The sequence below is a fragment of the Haliotis asinina genome, chromosome 11, assembly GCF_037392515.1.
Source record: "Haliotis asinina isolate JCU_RB_2024 chromosome 11, JCU_Hal_asi_v2, whole genome shotgun sequence".
NCBI lineage: Eukaryota > Metazoa > Mollusca > Gastropoda > Lepetellida > Haliotidae > Haliotis > Haliotis asinina.
In genome coordinates this window covers 11,152,677-11,174,899 of record NC_090290.1, presented here as the reverse complement: position 1 = coordinate 11,174,899, position 22,223 = coordinate 11,152,677, and the positions used below count along the sequence as shown (strand labels likewise).

Here is a 22,223-nt window from a genome sequence, read left to right as displayed (position 1 = left end):
TAATGAAATCGCACGGTACAATTACCTACCCACACCTGGAAATGGGCGTTGATTACAAAGACACCTGGTCATGCAAACAACAAATCATGAGAAAATATTTGTTAGGCCCTCTTGACTGTCGTTAGAATTATTCATCCAATCAGACAAAATCAATTACCGGCCACGCCAAGTTTCGTTATCTTTTCATGAGAAAGGGATCAAGCATTCCCTTTGTCTCGTGACTCAAGGTAGATTATATCTCTTTGTTGTCCTCCCGTTCATATTTCTATTCAACGTTTTTGTCGCACAAAAACACATTTGTTCGTTCGTTCAGTTTGGTGCTTTTGAGGTCGCCTTCGCCGGTTGGCATGTCGGCAGACCTATTAAAATATTATTCACCATTTCTCTTCATTTATATCCTAACGGTCGTTAAGGTAACGCTGAGTAATACTTGAATTCAAATCGCACGATATTTACTGACCAGGCGGATTTGACCAATGAGATTAATGTATCACTCCGCGGTGAGTCAGAGGGGTATAAAGGCTCATATCGCCCATGCGGTCGCCACAGTCCGCCTGCTCACTTCAGACCATCGACGTCAAAGTGTGAGACAAGCTCGACTAGCTTTCTTCTATTCCCCACCGGTTCTCAAGTGCTAAGATATCTAACACAAAATGGTGAGTAGATTGCCTAATTACATGTGATTCACAAATGCTTCATGTATATCTTAAAATTTATGTACTTCCACAGAAATTGGACGAACCGGCACTCCCATCTTTAAATTCAGGTGGTTAGTGCGCGCCGAGCGGATGCGTCATAGACGTTTGAAAATTACTCATCCCCACAGTTCCATGACGTTCTTAATAGTGTGGATGGTAGCATACACTTTAAAACAACGAAACCTTATCTTGAAAATACCAAGAAGGAATGCGATAGAATTAAGGATCGGTAGGGCTCGGTATCATTTATATGGCGCCCGTCTGGTGTTTTAGGCAATTATCATAAATTATGGAGCAAAATTTCACTCTCAGATAACATGTTTCGACAAAGATTGTTTAGCGGTGGATATTGAACGATGTTGATTTTGTGATTGTGAGATACTGAGGGATGAATTTCTCTAAGATCAAGTCTTTCAATTTCCTGTCGTCTCGAGTGTGGCATGATTCATTGTCAAAGGTCAAATGTCAAGGCAGTCGCGCCTTTCCTGCTTCACCGCAGGCCGTTATATTAATTATGCCATAGGCTGCCGTCTCGGGCAAAGCATTATGCGGATAATGTCACAATGTTTCCTAAGAGAAGGATTTGTAGCGATAGTTGAATTGTTATCTTTGTTTTACCACCAGCAGTCCGCTCAAACCCTTTGTGGTACTTGCCCCAGACGCGCACACACCATACATATCTTTTAACATTGTCGTTTCTTGAATTGTTGGAGCGTACACCATTTTGGGATGACGGTAGTCGCTGGCAAAAAATCCAAACTTCAAATTCTTTATTTTTATTTCTTTTTGGAAAGTTAAATGTTTCTATCAAATAGCAATGGGGCTAGTTGGGGGGATGATTAGTTTCATTTATTTATACATGTATGTGCACAACTGTTGACATGTTGATACAAAGTGATATCTACAATATGTGCATATGGAAAGTGATAGGTGTCATAGTAATAAATTGTGTGTATTGTTTTTGTCGTCACTGAGACTACAGAATAAATATTTCTTCACAGAGGGAGTGTATCTCAGTCCATGTCGGCCAGGCTGGAGTCCAGATTGGAAATGCCTGCTGGGAGCTGTACTGTTTGGAGCACGGCATCCAGCCTGATGGTCAGATGCCCTCAGACAAGACTATCGGGGGTGGGGATGACTCCTTCAACACCTTCTTCAGCGAGACTGGGGCAGGGAAACACGTCCCCAGGGCCGTCTTTGTTGACCTGGAACCAACGGTAGTTGGTGAGTATGGTTTTCCTGTACCAGGAATGTATCATGGACATGTGGTGGATTGCAAAGTATCAAATTGCTTCAAAGAGGACCACTTAACACTTATGGACACCACCACTCACATAAGAGTTAATGTGTGGTTCAGTTGTGTGTTTTGGCTTAGTACACTGGCATTGTAGATTGTTAGCAAGCGCGGGACTGTGAGGTAGCCAAGTGGTTAAAGTGTTCGCCTGTCACGCCGAAGACCCGGGTTCTACTCCCCACATGGTTACAATGTGTGAAGCTCATTTTCTGGTGTCCCCCACCGTGATTTTGCTGGAATATTGCTAAAAGCGGAGTAAAACTCGCTGCTGGCAGGGCGGTTACAGCTTTTTGGAGCGGGGGGAGTGGTTGAAGGTGCACACTGCAATATCACATGAATTTCAATAGTCAGAATTTCAGAACGAAACTCCTCACCCCCCTGCAGATCTGCCTTTGGTAGATACGTATGTGAAGCAATCTCTGTTGGATCACAAACATTTGATTGTTGCATCACTGCATAAAATAGGTTTTTAGCCATTACTTTGCAATATTTTATGTCTTACTTTGCAAATACTGGAAGACTTATTATGGTACTAATCCATCCTTGTCTTGGTTTCAGATGAGGTTCGCACAGGAACTTACCGTCAGTTGTTCCACCCAGAGCAGCTGATTACAGGAAAGGAAGATGCTGCTAACAACTATGCTCGTGGTCACTACACCATTGGCAAGGAGATTGTTGACCTTGTCCTTGACCGCATCAGGAAGCTGGCAGACCAGTGTACTGGACTCCAGGGCTTCCTCATCTTCCACAGCTTTGGTGGTGGCACTGGCTCTGGCTTCACCTCTCTGTTGATGGAGAGACTGTCTGTTGACTATGGCAAGAAATCCAAGCTTGAGTTTGCTGTCTACCCAGCTCCACAGGTTGCCACTGCTGTCGTAGAACCCTACAACTCAATCCTGACCACCCACACCACCCTGGAGCACTCAGACTGCGCCTTCATGGTTGACAATGAGGCCATTTATGACATTTGCAGACGCAATCTGGATATTGAACGACCAACCTACACCAACTTGAATCGTCTGATTGGGCAGATTGTCAGCTCCATCACTGCCTCTCTCCGTTTTGATGGTGCCCTGAACGTGGATCTGACAGAGTTCCAGACCAACTTGGTGCCCTACCCACGTATCCACTTCCCTCTGGCTACCTATGCCCCAGTCATCTCCGCTGAGAAGGCCTACCATGAGCAGCTGTCAGTTGCTGAGGTGACCAATGCCTGTTTTGAGCCTGCCAATCAGCTGGTCAAGTGTGACCCCCGACATGGCAAGTACATGGCCTGCTGTATGCTGTACCGTGGTGATGTCGTCCCCAAGGATGTCAATGCTGCCATCGCCACCATAAAGACCAAGAGAACCATCCAGTTCGTTGACTGGTGTCCAACTGGATTCAAGGTGGGCATTAACTATCAACCACCAACTGTTGTCCCTGGTGGTGACCTGGCCAAGGTCCAGAGAGCTGTGTGCATGTTAAGCAACACCACTGCCATTGCTGAGGCCTGGGCTCGTCTTGACCACAAGTTTGATCTGATGTACGCCAAGCGTGCCTTTGTCCACTGGTATGTGGGTGAGGGTATGGAGGAGGGAGAGTTCTCAGAGGCCCGTGAGGACTTGGCTGCCCTGGAGAAGGACTATGAGGAGGTTGGAGTCGACTCTGTTGAGGCCGAGGGAGAAGAGGAGGGAGAGGAATACTAAACAGCATTAATCGACCAACTTACAGTCCTGTCTACAAAATGTGCAATCAAAACATCAGAAATTAAGATGCATTCATGACCAAAGCAACAATAAAGCATTTCAAGAAAAGCTTTTTTCTTGTGTGGTTTATAACATAGCTTTTTAGTTGAAGGGAGGTGAATAAGAAAACCATGGAACTAAGCAAGTGCAGTTAGCAGTATTGGTTGGAAGGTTATCAAACATGGGTAAAACAGTCCCTGATGTGGTTATTGCTAATGTGGTGGTGGAGCAGTCATGTAGTCTCATGGTTTAAGTGTTAGCTCATGCTGAAAACCCTGGTTTATTTCCAAATATGGGTACAAAGTATGAAGTGTTAATGTCCCCTGCCTTGAAATTGCTGGAATATTGCAAAATGACAGGAAAAACTAATACTGTGGAGTGAGATGTCTGCGTTTTAAAACATTTGACAAAAGGGTATCCTTATCACAAATGTACTCACGTTGGAATAATTTCCAAAACGTCAAATTATGTTTCTTGATATTAGCTATATATTTTATTTTCGCGACAGTCAAATGTGAAACTTTATGGTCAATATTGAGATGTGCCAGTGCATGTAGCATATGATCCTTGGATGCAGATTTCCTACAATATGCCATGTATTGGATATTACTGGACATTTCTCCTTTTGACATGACACATTTCCCATTTGGAAAACGGGATTTCCTGTGGCATACAGTAACCTCAATATACTTTCATATTTTCACCCATAACAATCGAACGCAGCTATTGATATTGGAGCAAGACTACTAGATTAATATGCTGCAAGCAGCGTTAGGGTGCGCTAGCGCGCCACTGCGGGGAATTTACTGCGGTCGAAGGGAGGTAACCGTATACATTCTGTACGGTCAAGTGAATTGTATTGTTGGATCAGGGAGACTATATATAGAGATTATCGCAGGCTGGATTCTTAACGTCTTGCACAGTGAGAAAAGATAAAAATAGAACAGGTTACCTGTGCTTAAATATAGATTTTCGTCAATCTATTAAAAGCTATGACAAGTCGAATGACGTCAAAAATCTATCGAAAGCTTTGACTAAGTCGAATGAGTTTAACAATGCAATTAGATGTGCGAGTGAAGTGGTTATTTTGCTCTGGTGCCAAACGATTATGATGGAATGGAGTCTAAATTTGAAATACTGTTAAGTATTTGTGACGATATCAACAATAATCTTGAACCTAGAAGTACTGTTTGAAATTTGTGTATTACCAACTGGATTAGACTTAGTGAATCAAAATATGAAGTAAATGTATTTTGAAGAATGAATACTGAAAACGTATGGGTTTGACGGGCACTCAGGTTGTGGGTCGATTATGTGGGTAGGAAATTCTACCCAAGCACATACGTGCAGTTTTCTAAATAGTAGACGAACTTTGCTGTAGAATAAATTGGTCCAAAACAGTTTGCATGACGTAAGAACGAATTCAAATATTCGGTCTAGGGTTTACACGGCGTACTGCAAAGAATTCGTACCCCTACATTTTGACGGATTCGCACCCAAATATTGCACAATATTCCCACTTAGATGACCTAGGACAGCAAGTCTGCACCGACTAGACTTTTCATGGTGTTTGACAGTGAGTGGTATTTATTGTGCCCGTAAAGCCTATTTTCTATATATTATAGATCTAAAGCCTCAAAACATACAACATTGAATCCATTTTCTTTTTTACACAATTTACAACATTCCGGTAGATTTCTATACCTTTTGTCATGGAATAACGAAGAAAGAACGTACATTTTAATTTAACCATAAATATTACCACGAAAAAAATGTTCTTTTCACAATACACAGGCTTTCTCAGGAAACAATATTGCAATATGTATCGTTTGTAAAGCGTATTGCCATATGGCCGGTAACAGTGGGAAGCTGCAATATGATCCGATATTACCTAGGCTGGTGTTATAATATTATAAACTTTGAAGGAGGCCGAATTTCTAAGAAAAAGCATTTTCGTTTTGGGGATTTCCCAGAGTTATATGTACGCCGCCATCTTGAAGCCACTTTTCACTGAGGCTAGTCTAACGGTAAATATGCTCTCCCACATCCTTTCGCTTCACGACCATGTGTCTTAATTACATTTATGATACGTGTACGACAGGTTGGTTCGGTGTGGAACATTTATGATGGGTTCTTGACTACAGGGAGGTAACTCGTTGTTCAGCCATTTCTCGCCGCCGCTCTGTATCGGCACGCCATGGACACCATTGGTCGTTTGTGATAATTAGATAGCTCTCGGCTAATAACTAGAGGGCCCAAAATCAAATCAGTAAGTGGAGCTGATTCATCAGTTAAACCAAGTTATAGCAGAGACCATATATTAGATCTATTATATGGTCGCTCGTTATAGGTTTCAACAAACACATCTATTTGCTTGTACAAAATCATCCTCACATTAGGGTATTGGTTGTGTTTATTTAGGAAGTCTAACCCAAAACATTGAGGATTAATTCTCGTTTTTCTTTTGGCTTCGTTCACCATTTATGTACAAACATATGTAAAATGTTGCTGCTTTTTGGCATTTTTTTCACAATTCTTTATAACTGCACAAAAACTGATGTACATAAATAATGTTTGTCTTTTAACCAATCAAAATCCTTTGTGTTTCCATGGAATCAAATCCAAACTATTGAGGTAGGGAAATAGAGTTTAGAATTACAAAAATGGTTAGAATTTGAATAGAACTGAAGTTTGGCTAGTTGATCAACATGTTTTGAATTTATTTTATAACATTAACAATCTAAACCATCATCTGGATGGACAGAGAATGGTATCACATGTATTTGACCGTTAGCAAGTAGTTGCTTTGTTGTGATGGAACATTTACCATCTACTATCCTTGAATGCTAGATTGTCTTTAAAGGTAGGAGGAGTAACGTTTGCCAGCAGCACTGATAACCATTACTGAATTCCTGGCATTAAGCAGACTTTGGTAGCCATGGCAACATTGGGATTAAAAGACCTGTATGATAGCATAATACTTTATGGACACCAACTTCATGCCAGATAAGGATATGAGAGTCAATACCAGAATACTGCCTCAGAATGATGTATACATGGTTTAGGAAAGGCACATTAGAATAAAAAATGGCCCAATAAAATTTTGAAGTTTACTATTGATACAATGGCACTGGCCCATTCTAAATTAAGAAAATGGCTAAGAACTTTGAAAATGACCCATTGTCAAAGTTGTGTATCCCAGTCCCTGTGTTATTGATAAAGTGTCATACCTTTCTTATTATTCAACTTGTAAAATGCTAGTCAAGCAGAAAAAAAATGGGATCATAGTAAAACTGACAAAACTATACATGCTCACTATTTCCCTAGAAAGCAAAAGAATTCAGGTTAGGGTTGTCAGTTAGTTTTAATGCCATGATTTTAGATTGGGTTACCCTGACCAACTGATCATCAAATTCAAAAAGCACTGGAATCACATGGTCTATATTTTCTCTTTGTGTGGGGATGGAGTTTGGCAATAGCTTATAGCACTTTACTAGAAACATCCCTCTTTAAGCACTCTGCAAAAAACATCCCTCTCTTAGCTTTATGCTAGAAACATGAATCTTGTTGCTCTATACTAGACTAAAGCACTTTACTAGGAAACATCCTTCTTTAACGCTATACTAGAAACATCCTCCTTTAACGCATACAAGAAACACCCTTCTTTCAGCACTTTACTAGAAACATGACTCTTAGTTCTCTCAGAGTTCTCTAGTCAAAGGGAGACAACTCAGGCGATACAGTCATGACTGAAACATACCTATTCAAGAGATAGGTAACGCATTACCAAAGGGAGACGATGCTTGTATTTAGAGCTTTATCCAGTTATGGACTTTACAAATGTAGGTCTGTATGCAGGCAGTTACTGGATGTGGGGTAGATATTTGCCTCTATGTCTAATGCAAATGGCTTTATGTATTCACCAAATTTGAAGTAAAACTTCCAGATCAGGGTGAAAAAATATGTTGAAAAGCCACTTGCCACAGGGCAAGTGATTTCAAGAAAGTAACTTATACTGACTAATTTTCATCTTGTCCGGATTTTATGACACAGTGCTTAATGTTAATGTTTATTGGCTGTTTATCGAAGAGTGATAATTTCACCCTCTACTAGCTCTACTTTATTATTATTGCGAAATTTAATAGCTTCACTATGAGCAAATATGAAATGAAAACAAGATTATTTGTAGTTTGAAACCACAAGTGGAAATTATGTAGTAGTCCACGGACAAGTAAGATGCCATTATCTAACTGCCTGAAATTAAAACTGACTTGTGCCGGGAATTGGGCGATGGGATTTTTGAACCCCTGCAGTTGATGATAATGTGATTTTGAAAACATTATGAAGACTTCACTGGTAAAATGTTACCAGAAATGGACACTCACACATTGTACCTACACTATTTGACCATAAGTGAGTCAGCATTAGTGAAATTTCCACACGCTTACACGTTGCAAGCATAATCTTCATAAATTGAGAGGAAGTCATTTTATTTTGATATTTTGCAAACATCTTGGAAATCATCTTCAGCTACATGTACAAAATCTTCTTTCATCATTCCATTGATTAGTTATCAAATGACACCTGACTAAGCACCATATATTATTACTATTTAACATTACAACTTTTAATCTATCCCATGGGCTGGTATGTCTAGACTAGTATGTGTTGTTTAGATAGTTGCAGTTTTCATAATAATCACTGGAAATTTTATGTACGTAGCTGAGATGATTTCCTAGCTGGTCGATTGGTATTGAGAGCAATTTGAATGAAAATGAAGTTAAGAAGTTAATAACTTAATTCTTGCAGTTCGGCCGAATAAACATTTAAGAAGAGTCAGTTTTTTTCTGAGGGAAGGGTTTTGATTTGAGATGTGTTTTTTTTCAGTGTTAATCCATTTCCTTGATCAGTTACAAAGCTGATTCTAAAATGTAACCAAAATATGGGAATAAAAAATAAATAAACAAAATAAAGGTGGTTGTGAAAGCAGTGTAAAGAACAACAGATTACTGAGGTAGTTCTGTATTTATTTGTTAGGTAACAAGGCGGAACATGGACTGAGTGCTAGCCCTTTGAGCAACCCCACAGTGGTTGGATTTAATGCAATATAAAGTTTTAGTATAGTTATTATGAGTATTAGTGGAAGGGGGACCTAATATTTTCAGACCTCAAATAGAATAATCACAAGATCTTCTTCCATGGCCTATCCTTAGGTGAGCGATGGGGTAGCCAAGTGGTTCAAGCATTGGATCATCACACCAAAGTCCTGGGTTTGAATCCTCACATGTGTACAATGTGTCAAACCCGTTTGTGGTGTTACTGGTCATGATTTTGCTGGAATTCTGCTGAAAAGCAGCGTAAAAACAAACTGAGCCAGTCTATCCTTAAATCTTGGCCTGTGGTGGCTTAGTCTAGTGGTTAAGGAGTTCATTCATCACACTGAAGACTGGATGTGTGGTGTCCTTTGATCATGAGTGAGTGAGTTTAGTTTTATGCCGCACTGAGCAATGTTCCAGGGATCTGTACATAATTGAGTCTGGACTGGACTATCCAGTGAGCCTTATTACTTGGGAGAATTTGGGGTTGACTTGTGGTCAGAGTATTCCCCTGTCATGCTGAAGACCTGGGTTCGATTCCCCACATAGGTAGAACGTGTGAATCCCATTTCTGGTGCTCTCTGCTGTGATATTGCCAGAATATTGGCATAAAACTAACCTCCCTCACTTATGATTTGTGCTGAATGTGACCACAGTTATTTTCAAATAGACTGAAGTGGAGTTGAACTGTTTAGCTTCCTGTTTACGGGAAAGGAACCGGTTGAGGTCATTGTCGTCAACTAATTACTGTTGGATATTGTTTATGTCGGCTGTTATTTTGTGTCCCTCAAATTTACACAACTGCACATTTGACATGTCAAAATAGCACACTTAGGCCTAACTGGGCATTCAGTGGGATGTGTGAGAGGACATTCAGAAATGCACATTTACTCGTAAAATCAGGCTAAACTTAGAAAAGTACAAATAGTTGCCAAAACCGATAGGTCAGACTATAGATAGCAATTAGGTTGCTCAGTAGGTATGACGACGGAAAGTCGACTCACTACGCATGAAATGCATGTGTTGCCAACTGGCGCAAGAGGTCATTTCGAAGGTATTTTGTGCTTTTTCATGTGTGTTGATTATGTCTCATCTTTTGATTAACATGTGACGTGTCTTTCTTTCATGACATTTATGTTGAGATATGTAAATATGTATGTATGATACCTGATACCCATAGAACAGCATCATGTAAATGTTTCAAAATATATAGGTGGCATGACCACCGTAGATAGATATTATTTGTAAATTGTTGTGATATGTTGTGTATTTACCCACTTTAATTCACCTAAAGGCATTGTCATATCTTAGTAGATATCTCTATGCCCTAGCTTGACTCCAACCATTGTCTGTGACACTCATCATGGTTTTCCGTTTGAGAAGATCCCTCATACCAGTTTCCTTTTATAGTGATAGTAAGACTCCATGTTAGCTTCAAGCTTAATAATTTTAGCATGAAAGTTGTTATTGTTTGCGACAACTATCGTTTATAATGAAGCAAAGTCTAATACAAAACTAGGTATTTACAAAGTGCCCTTTATGAAGCAATGGTCTGTTCCAAAAAAGTTGTTTTGGACTCTGAAAAAATCTGCATTGCTCATTTCTGCCGTAATCTCTCCTCAACAAAATTCTGTCATTATGTTTCCTGGCTCCCTACAACTGGAACTGTAGTTAGGCCGAACTTATTTTAACAGATATTTCACATTTTCGCATATCAACCGCGCAAATTGTAGAGATAAACATGAAAAAACAGTTTCTTCTATTTCTGACAGTACTATCAGTTACATCTTTTTCACAAAGTTGTATGCTACATTTGTGACTCACCAATACTTAGAATGCAGATCAAACAATATGTGTTTATTTGGCTATATGGATTTTAATTTCAATTTATAATTATATATTAAATTATAAAAACTAATAACCAGTTTCTGAGATACAATAAGGGTAGAGCAATGATACCATAGAAGTATGATGATACAGAATATTCACGATATGATACACATCGCAATATCTTGGAACAATACGATGCAATGCGATTAGATACACATCATGATATGTTATCTTCACTTATTTTCTTTAGAAACATATAAATATTGACAAAACCGTCAATTTCTAGTGACAATAAACAATTCTGAGGTCAACGATATGTATCATGGTATGAAAAAAGTATCGATACATTTATTGTTCGATAAAGTATCAAGATTATTCATAGTACAATGTATCGTCACATCTCTATGATACCATCTACAATAAATGACATCACTGGCAACCTACTTTCAATAATTGGGCTTAATTTATAATTGTTATATTGTGATGTTTTAATTGCTGCCACAGGGTTCGAAATTAATGTTTTGAGGTAGCTTCGCTATTTAGAATCCTGATTTGCTACATGAAAGGAAAACACAGTAGCAACCACTTGCTACCTGGTATTTTCTAGTGAAACCGTTTACATTCATCAATTAGCTATCATTCTCAAAGGATAGATCTCCACTTGAAAGAAATGTAGACTGCAGACAGATACTCTTAATGATTTGATAAAAATCAAACTTGCAGACCCACAGACTTTTAGAGAATTTGATTGAGTAGATCACTAGTGAACAGGTGGTGGGGGAGTGGAGAGAGGGTCAGGAGATCTGATACAGTTCCATACGGCCAGGGACAGTAATGGGATTGGGAGGGAGGGATTAACAGCAGTACAAAGAAAGCTGTTGCCAGGTAAGGGATTTTGCTACCTTTTTTTAATCAGATAGCAAGTACTTGCTAGCTCAAAAAGTTAACTTTGAACATTGTGGCAGACTATGCATACACTCTTAATCATCTTACTCCTCTCCTTCATGTTCAGCTTTGACCTCTTGCTCCTCCTGATGCTACTATCACTGCCATCTGGTGTTGGGAATCGCAAACTAAATCCACTATCGACTATTGGAGGACAAGTGGTGAACGGATGTTGATTATTTTCAATCATGGAAACACCACTACTGCCACCACTTCTCTACATGGTTAAATTCCTGCACTGAGTTTGCAAATGGCCAAAGAACAATGATGTTTTGTTTTGAAAAGTACTTTACTGAGTTTTCATTCATTGTCATTGCTTGCTTGCAGATTCAACATGACAGGTGGACCATAACCATTATAATGGCTGCTGGACGAAATCTTGACTGTCTTAGGATGCAGAATTGGCACAAACACTGGGTACCCCTTTTTCTTTCTCAGAGAAATGGTTTGGCAGAAGGAAAATGGTATTCCGCAGTTCTACCAAACACAGTATTTTTTCTACAGTTTGGTATATCACAGTACAGTCCAAAACTTTTGTGTTCTTCTAGTCATAAAATGAAAATGATTAAACAATGTAAGGGTCGGCTCTTGTCAATTTTCTGCATTTTGATCATGCCTCATATACCAAACTGAAACAGACCCAGTGGAAGGCCTTGCACCGTAATATGTACCCAGGGCTTGATTTAAGACATGTTAACCTACTCCCACCAGGTGCAACCTAAGATAGGAACCCAGTTGCACAAGCCAAATTCCAGTTGCAATGTAATGTGTGATAACATCACAGTTTCAGTGCATATAAACATTTATGCAGTACCCATGAAGCCATAGCAACACAGAAACACTGCTGATCCCTATACCAAGGCTCATGTCAGATTTATTGTTGATTTATTTAGTTCTCAAAAATTGACTTACATATTGTGCACATTTGACTGATAAATAAGTTGCTCTTTGTAATATTTGGTTGCACCAGTGCAAGTAACTAAGCACTGAATTTGAGCTCCGGTTCCATACCATGGTAAGAGCGTACCATTTCACTCCTGTGGTTGGGTGTTTTAAGAAAGGCTTCATTGTCTTGAAATAAATTCCATTTTGATTTCATTAATATTAGTATGTCCAATAGTATTTCCAATTATACAAGGAAAATACTGCAATAACTGAGAATAGAAACCAATGATAAATGAGATTCAGAGAAAGTATAGTGGTAAAAATATGCTGTTTTTATCCCAGCATTTGTGTTCTAATTAGCTGCCCACTTATTGTGATCAGAAATATTATCAAAGTTGTCATTGTTCATATTCTTCAGTTTCTAAGAATGGTTTCCAACAACAAAATGCGACATTATGGTTGGCACCTGGCATCAGATCACGTACAGTGACATCAAGTCCATGGAAGTCTATCGTGATGTGTGTTGCTATGCTGCAGACTCACAGTGATTATCCAGGGACACATCGTCATGCTGTAGACTCACAGTGATTATCCAGTGAGACATCTTCATTCTGTAGACTCACAGTGATTATCCAGGGACACATCGTCATTCTGTAGACTCACAGTGATTATCCAAGGACACATCGTCATGCTGTAGACTCACAGTGATTATCCAAGGACACATCGTCATTCTGTAGACTCACAGTGATTATCCAAGGACACATCTTCATGCTGTAGACTCACAGTGATTATCCAGGGACACATCGTCATTCTGTAGACTCACAGTGATTATCCAAGGACACATCGTCATTCTGTAGACTCACAGTGATTATCCAGGGACACATCGTCATTCTGTAGACTCACAGTGATTATCCAAGGACACTTCTTCATTCTGTAGACTCACAGTGATTATCCAGGGACACATCTTCATGCTGTAGACTCACAGTGACTATCCAAGGACACGTCTTCATTTTGTAGACTCACAGTGATTGTCCAGGGACACATCTTCATTCTGTAGACTTACAGTGACTATCCAAGGACACGTCTTCATTCTGTAGACTCACAGTGATTATCCAGGGACACGTCTTCATTCTGTAGACTCACAGTGATTATCCAGGGACACATATTCATGCTGTAGACTTCACAAGAATTGGTTCAGAGAGTTAGAACATGGCTTTTAACAGTTGAGAGGAATCTTTGCCTGGTAATGGAGGAATTCAGTGACAGACACTCTGTGGATGAGGATGACATTGGTGATGGAAGCAATGAGGTGTCACCACCTGGTGATGAAACTGACGTGTTGCCAGCTGGTGATGACGTTGGTAACAGAAACAATGAAGTGGCGCCACCTGGTGAAGAAGAGAATCAGGGTCTGCACACCAGTCCACCTGATCAACCTACATCCATTCCAGTGATGGTGTCAGAACCAGCTGAGGAAGACACTCTCCAAGACTTGGCTCCAAGCCACCAACAGCTGCCTGTAACAGAAACCAATCAACTATCGCTCTATATGAGAAGTAGGGTTTTAGAAGCTGGTATAAATGTTTCTGACAACGTAACAGTATCAACATCAGAAGGTCAGCAAGCAGCACCAGAATCTCAGGATTCACCCGAAGAGGATACAGAACAGCTTCAAGGACAACAACCATTGAATTTACAGTCACCACACAGGGGTGAAATATCACTTCATGCAGAGCAAAGTGTATATAATCAATATCACAACATGCGGTTGATAATGGAATCTGGGTTTGGCCAATCAAATCCTGTTGGACACGTTCCTCCTACTGCTGCTCAGTATCTTTCAGAGACAAACTTCAACATGGAAGAGATTGTGAGTATATGGGAAAGGACTGACAATCTGTGTAGACGAGACCAACTGCTAAATCTGTTTATTGAGAACTCATTGTACAGGCCAAACATTGTTCAGAGAGGTGGATATCTGGCATTGTTGCACATGCTGAATGACATTACAGGTGAAACCTATGGGGATGGATATGCACTTCGGGATGTAGGACATGGTGTTCTCCTGAATGTAAGTATATCCTCTCTGTGATAGATATAAGTCACTAACCTTCAGATGACTGGCTGACATATTATTCAGAGATGCAAACTTTTACGATTTTATTGTAGTCACTACAAATTTTAGCCTCAAACTCTTCCAAATTCCAATATGTTTGCACTAGAAATTCTAAAATAGTTGAAGAAAATTCATTAAAATTTTGGATGCAAAGATAAATACATATATTTTTGTTGATTAAATACATATTTGCATAAAAAAAGACAACAAGAATATATGTACTGCTTATAACTTGGAAATCTGCTGTTGTATATGAAATTAAAGCTTCACTCTTGATTGGTGTCATATCATCTTTCTAGAAAACACAGCACATACGCACTACAGCAGTGGTGTACGGTCTTAGGATCATATACAGACGTATTTATTTGATGTTCAATTGTTTACTGACCTGTTTACACAAGACATATATTGTAGAACATATATGAAGCAAAACACAAGATTACTGATACGCTGTTAAATTCCATTCAGTACTCTAAATGGACTCTTATGTTTTTCCAGTTCTCCTATATAGAAAAAATAAGGTGTACATACATTATCTGGAACCCTGGCAATAGTTTGTTGCAACAAACTGTACAGGCGCATTAGTTGTTTCACCTAAATAGTCACCATAATTATTTCTCTTAGATATTTTTATGTCGTAACTGTAATTTACCATTTGGGGAAAGGTTTACTCACAGTATCTTCTCTGGAAATATTTTTTCGTACAAGTTTGAGAAACGTCATCACCTATTCACTACTCGAAGGATAAATATTTTTTTTGTTTGAAGTATATTACTGTTATTTTAAATAAAGATCAGTAGATGCTTACCACTCCTGTGAGTTTATTGTGTAAGACAGCACACAGCAACATTCCTTAATTTGTAGACCCATGACGGTTCGGGGTAGAAAAGGTCTCCAGCAAACCATGCTTCCATGAAAGGTGACTATGTTTGTCGTAAGAAGCGACTAACAGGATCTGGGTGCCAGGCTGGCTGATTTTGTTGACACATGTCATTGGTTCCATATAGCTGGAATATTGCTGGTGTGCGGCGTAAAACTAAACTCACTCACTCCTTATTTTGCATGTTACTTCTTAAAGGCACAATGTCACACTTTTTTGACAATATGTTTGCCTATATTTTATTTCATGGGGACATATGCCCTTACTGTAGCTTCTTATAGATGCAATAAACGATTTATCATCCCTTACAAATTTCCTGAAATCAAGAACCTATAGATGCAGTAAAAGACTTAAGATCCCTTATGACATGCCTGAAATCGATAATTGAACTCCAAGGTGAACATGTTTCAAACAAATAACACTTACCATACATGGAATGTACATGATTGCTCAGTACACTGAAAACTGTTGCAGTGTTTGTCTAACTGGTTTCAATCACAACTTGTTTTCTAAGGACACAACTCTTTGGGGTTTGCTTGAAGTAATGTTCAGCCACTAAAGACTGTTGGACAGATAGGTATAGTTCTAAGATTCAGCTGACAGAAGTGAAATACTAACATGCTTTCTGTGGCTGTCACATGTTTCATGAGTGAGTGAGTGAGTGAGTGAGTTCAGTTCAGTTTCCAGAGCGCTTTTAGCAACATTCCAGCAATGTCACGGTAGGGGACACCAGAAAATGTGCTTCACACATTGTATCCATGTGGGGAATTGAACCTGGGTCTTCAGCATGATGAGTGAGCACTTTAACCACTAGGCTACCCCACCGCCGCTATATGTTTCATGAAAACTGTTTGTGAAACAATCATAAATACAAGGCATGAAGACGTATTTTCTCTTGACATTTGAAGGGCAGTAGGGAGTTTGATTCCTCATGTTGGTACAATGAGTGAAGCCCATTTCTTGTGCCCCCCACTGTGATATTGCTGGAATATTGCTAAAAGTGACGTAAAAGTAAACTCACTCACTCACCAACTCATGTCGTATGGTGTCCTAGAAACTGAATAGATGGCAACAAGTATACACCATTTATTGTTTATGGTTACAAAACATTGTTTAAATGTAATAATTTTGGTCAACTTGTCTTTAGTAATTCTGCTTTAATTATCTGAATGTTCTCGTGTCATCTGCTGTGTTTCTTGCCCTTGAGTATCACTTTTGACCTCATGTATTTATGAGATGCCATGCAGTACGGTAAATATCTAAATATGTCAATCTTGTTTTTGTATTCCTGTTCTTCCAGAATCAGGAATATTTGGAACCATCAAATGGTCACTTCAGGTTGGGTCATGAATACTTCTCAGTAGATGGTAACCGACAGACTCTCAGGTGCTTTGTACCAAGCAAGGATTACTACTTCATCAGAAAAACGGTAAGCTTCAACAAATGTTCAACATTTTAGCCATGACTGAGACAGTGGGTGTGTTTTTGGGTGAGTGAGATAATGAACAAACAAGTGCATGGGTGTGTTCTTGGGTAAGTGAAATAGTGCACGGGAATATTCTTGGGAGGGTGAGACAGTGTGTGGGTGTGTTCTTGGGTAGGTGAGTGAGTACAAGGGTATGTTCTTGGGTGAGTGAGTGAATGCGTGTGTATGTTTTTGGGTGGGTGAATGAGAGCATGAGATTGTGCATGGGTATGGTTGTGGGTGGGTGAGTGAGTGAGATAGTGCATGGGTATGTTCTTGGTTGGGTGAGTGAGTGCATGGGTGTGTTCTTGGGTAGGTGAGTGCATGGGTATGTACTTGGTTGGGTGAGTGAAATAGTGCATGGGTATGTTCTTGGGTGGGTGATTGAGTGAGATAGTGCATGGGTATGTTCTTGGTTGGGTGAGTGAGTGCATGGGTATGTTGTTGGGTGAGTGAGTGCATGGGTATGTACTTGGTTGGGTGAGTGAAATAGAGCATGGGTATGTTCTTGGTTGGGTGATTGAGTACATGGGTATGTTCTTGGGTGGGTGAGTGTGTTGTTATGAGTATGTATTTTCTGTATATTTTAGTTATTAATTCAGTAATAATTATTATTGGGTCACAATGTTTAGTGTTTGGAGTAATAGCTATGATGGGTCACATTTTGTTTTAATAGCTGGTCAACACTTATCTGCTCCTTGTTTTCTATGTGATTACTTCTGGGAGACTTATTCGAGGGCATTCTACAGTGTTGACGATGTTCATTTGTTCCCGAACTTTCAGGAAATGACTTAGTAAATATATATAAAATCTGCTTGCCGTGTTGAGGGCGACACTCACACTCACATTCATTCATATTTGCTGGAGTTACTGCCACGCTTACCCATCAACGCCAGAGCTACATTATCTGCTGTCACAGCGATCACTGTGTTGACATTCTTCCATAGTTGATTGTCTCTAACACCAAGACTTTGGTGAGTTTGCTGTTTTGTATTTGTTGACCCATTGACTTAGATTTTGTCTGTCTTGAATTGTACCTGAAATCTGCATTGTTATGTTGACTTGTGACTTGCTCCCGTTGCATAATAATAATATCTGAATATTTTAAACTTGTCTTTGTTCTGTTTTGCTGGTTCAGAAGGGGATTTCTTAAATTGTTGTCACAGTAAATTCTTAACCGTAACAGTGTGCATGGGTATGTTCTTGGTTGGGTGAGGGAGTGCATGGGTATGTCCTTGGTTGGATGAATGGGTGAGTGAGATAGTGCATGGGTATGTTTTTGGTTGGGTGAGATAGTGCATGGGTATGTTCTTGGTTGGGTGAGTGTGTGCATGGGAATGTCCTTGGTTGGGTGAGTGTGTGCCTGGGTGTGTAAATGAGTTAGTGAAATAGTGCATGGGTATGTTCTTGGTTGGGTGAGTGTGTGCATGGGTATGTCCTTGGGTGGGTGAATGGGTGAGTGAAATAGTGCATGGGTATGTTCTTGGTTGGGTGAGTGAATGCATGGGTATGTTCTTGGTTGGGTGAGTGTGTGCATGGGTATGTTCTTGGCTGGGTGAGTGTGTGCATGGGTATGTTCTTGGTTGGGTGAGTGAGTGAGATAGTGCATGTTTGTTTGGTTGTTTTGTGGTTAAGGCGTTTGCTCGTCACCCCGAAGACCCGGGTTCGATTCCCCACATTGGTACAATGTGTGAAGCCCATTTTCTGGTGTCCCCCGCCGTGATATTGCTGGAATATTGCTAAAAACGGCGTAAAACTTACCTCACTCACTTGTAGAAACACAACACCCTGAGGTAACCCTCAGTTTATCTATATTTTGTCAAAGTATACTGAAAATATTTGACTGTACTTTCTTAAGGATTTAATGCTGAAATTTTATTACATCAGATTTGTAATTGTATGTGAATGTGACACAAGTTCTGAAGAATAACAGATATAGTTTCAGTCATTTTATCAATCATATCTGCTCGTGACGATAGGTTTCTAGCCAATACTTTCATGTTGTATCTTCTTTCATCATTATGATGATGAGAGGCCTTCCAAAGAAAGCTTTCCCACATTGCAGAAAAATGTAGAAAAGACACATTAATTGTGGAAATGGCAACAAAAACCAAAGAAAGCACTACTGCACATGTGCATTACGATCTGCACTTCTGTCAAAATTTCCAAGCAACCGTGTGTTGCCTCGCAGAAAAATTGTTTTGAATATATAGAAATAGTTACTGTCAATCATTTCATACAAATGAAAAGAACACTAAACAAGCATGCACATCGTGATGGTAACTGCCATATAACACAACAGAAATACTTTAAAAGGGAATGTAAGTTTGGTTGAAACTTACTATTGCAACATGCAGTTGAAACTTCTTCCATGTGTGCAAAATCAAAGTTGCAGTCTTTTTGTTTTTTGGTCCAGTTTTGGCGATTTAAAGTTGCTGTTTTCAGTGTTTCTTTACCGAGGTATTGTTTTTGTTGCTATTTCCATGATTGGAACGTTTTGGTATTGGGATATATCGTCTGGTCTCTTAGGCCACGAAACACAGCTGTAGTCCTCCTTGCTTGGGAGGTAAGCCCCAAGTGATGTATGTCTCTTTTGTTCATCTCTTAAAGGGGCACTGATGCGGAGCAATTTCCGTGGACTGGTGTAAACTTTTGTTATTGTTTTTCTCCCGTGAGTACCCGGATGATATCCCAGAATTCGTGACTGGTTCGTGAACTCTGCTGGGCAGTCCGTAAGCGCAATTGATAGTTTAATTATAGACAGATCAACTGAGGTGAAGTCATTTATACTTCATTACAAATGTATTATGAAAACAAATGAAACACTTTGAAGGTTAATCATCTGCCAGTGGTAGAAATGGTAAAAAACTATTAGGACGGAAAAATAACGAAGCCAATGTACGTCTCTATATTTTGTCTCATAACCCTAGTTAGTTTATTATCATATTTGTATGATTCTGAAAATTAATAAAAGAACACACGATTTGCTTATACTCATCGTAAATTTCTAACATAACAGCAACATTTATACATTGCATAGATTGCCAATGTGGATCCTATTTCACACACATGCGCGATCTAGTGTGTGTTTTCTGTCATACAGATTCTGCTGAATGCTACAACAAATAAATTAAAACAAAATGCAAATAATGAATGTAAAACAGAATAATTTTATAGCAACAATGTCAGGAATGTATCCATCAATATCCACGTAAAAGAAATCGTATTCCATTCATCTGCAGCTGGTAAATAATCCTGCTCTGTGTCGCGTGTCTTACAACTGTCTCCTTTGCGAAAAAGTAACACATTGTTTCACGTCTTTCGTTGGTGAAAATTAGATAAACCTCTCATTGGTCTCCCAAGATAGCACACCTGGCAACTAATTGTATGATGTCAACTATTTGAAGTAATTTAGTTTACCAATATTGAGCAATCAATCAGTCAATGCAAGCGTGGTTAATTCTTTGAAGGGAGGATGTTGTTTTTGCACTCACACTTTACGACAGGGTGCAGTCATCTACACACACTGCCTTTTGACAAATCCGCTAGATGATAAAAGTAATTAACCAATCAGTGTGTTATCGGTTAATCCTTTGTTTTTGTAACTCAGCTGATAAACCCTCTTGCATCACTTACATGCACATATTACATAACATACAATACATTTGCCATTACAGACCTTAATTTAAGATGTTGAGTATTTACTCCAGACAGGAGAAATGCCAAATGGGAACCTTTGTTGAGTAACCGAAGTGGTGTTGCTACTAATTATACCTGTTATAAATTCATGAATTGAGAATGATGACAAATAACATGTGTAGGTTTACACCATCAAACGCGAGTTACAACAAGGAACATGTAATCTCTGTGTCGCATGCAGCCTGAAAACACTTATGGGCCGAAACTGTTTTGAGGATACCAACGGAATTTCGTTACATAAGGAATACACACAGGCAATTTTGTGTACTTTGGTAAATAAGTGAAATAAGTTTTTTTTTGCGTAAGACAATTTTCAGATTTCTCTACCAAAGCCAAGGTCATCGTTTTTTTGTTTACGAATTCAAATAAATCAACTGTGTGTTTTATTATCATAAATAATAAACCATTGTAGCTACCATAGCTACCAAAATTTACGTATGCTATTTGCTATCACAGCTCAACCAACACTCAAAACTACCTAAATATAAAGCTTTGCAATCTTCCGTACTGAAACAAATGGCTTGCTACGTGCCTGTAGACATCATATTTTCATGTAACATGATTAAATATCGAGGTTAAAAACACAGAAATAGGATCAAATTGGATCAGTAAGTATACCATCCAAGCATCCAAAAAGAACTACACTGCTGGGATATATGGTTACGATCAGACAAGGAATACCATGGATATTTTTAAACAAATGGCATGTGATGGGCATCCGGCCTCCTGACTGTTTAAGTGAAGAAATTTTGCTAATATGGACAGGAGCCCAGTTCCTTTGTCCGTCACGGTCGAAGGAGTGGGCGCTGGCCAATTTGCGGTCTGCTTTCGTAATTAGACCGTTGGCGAGAAGCATTATTCGCTCCGCATCAGTGCCCCTTTAAACCTTTGATCAAAGACAATCTAGTTGTGTTGACTCACAGGTTGATGCTAAAACTTAACCTACAGTTTGAAACTAGAGCTGTGATGATATATCGTAGTGTTGATAATCGTGACCATAAATATATCAATACTTTATTTTGTTTACTGATATGAATCGTTGACCTTAAAATTGTTAATTTTCATTGGGAATTGATGGTTGTGCCAGTGATTTACACTTTTGCTTTTTATCAAAATATACTTTTAAAGAAAACAACTAAAAATAGCATATTCTTATATGCATCAAATCAAGAATCACACCAAGATAATGAGATGCATATGATATCTTCTGTATTGTCACTAATCTTTGGGAAACAACATCAACAAAACAGAAGTATCTTATTGACAATTGCGTTCTAAAATTAACTAAGATTACAAAGTTAAACAAATCACAATATCGGTATCACTGTAGCAGTTAAAGATATTAAGGAATACAAACTCAAAGGCAATATGGAACAAGAGTAGTGATTGCAGCAATCCAACATGATATATGGGGAATACTGCATGGGATCTCATTACATAGTGTTACATTTTGTTGAGTAGTGATTACAGCAATTCAATGTGATATATAGAGAATACTACATGGGATTTCATCACATATGAATTGTTCAAAGCGTGTGTCCTTCCTATGGCATCTTTCACGAAACCGGTTTCAGAATGGCGTTCCAGA

General features: G+C 39.1%; 2 protein-coding genes across 2 annotated transcripts in view; both read left to right on the top strand.

Moving 5' to 3' along the window:
- The first annotated feature begins 484 nt into the window (after positions 1 to 484).
- LOC137255627 (tubulin alpha-1A chain-like) lies at positions 485 to 3,788 on the top strand. Its single transcript, XM_067793080.1, has 3 exons — positions 485 to 656; positions 1,700 to 1,922; positions 2,551 to 3,788. The coding sequence occupies exons 1-3, from the start codon at positions 654 to 656 to the stop codon at positions 3,678 to 3,680; spliced, it is 1,356 nt and encodes a 451-aa protein (XP_067649181.1). The 5' UTR covers positions 485 to 653; the 3' UTR covers positions 3,681 to 3,788.
- A 1,908-nt stretch (positions 3,789 to 5,696) lies between these two features.
- LOC137255918 (uncharacterized) overlaps positions 5,697 to 22,223 on the top strand; it is a 39,259-nt gene continuing 22,732 nt past the window's right edge. Inside the window, exons 1-4 of the mRNA XM_067793509.1 lie at positions 5,697 to 5,746; positions 11,918 to 12,007; positions 12,894 to 14,546; positions 16,772 to 16,900. Of these exons, the coding sequence (XP_067649610.1) occupies positions 13,722 to 14,546; positions 16,772 to 16,900 (954 nt within the window). The 5' untranslated portion in view covers positions 5,697 to 5,746; positions 11,918 to 12,007; positions 12,894 to 13,721. The remainder of the gene's footprint in view (positions 5,747 to 11,917; positions 12,008 to 12,893; positions 14,547 to 16,771; positions 16,901 to 22,223) is intronic.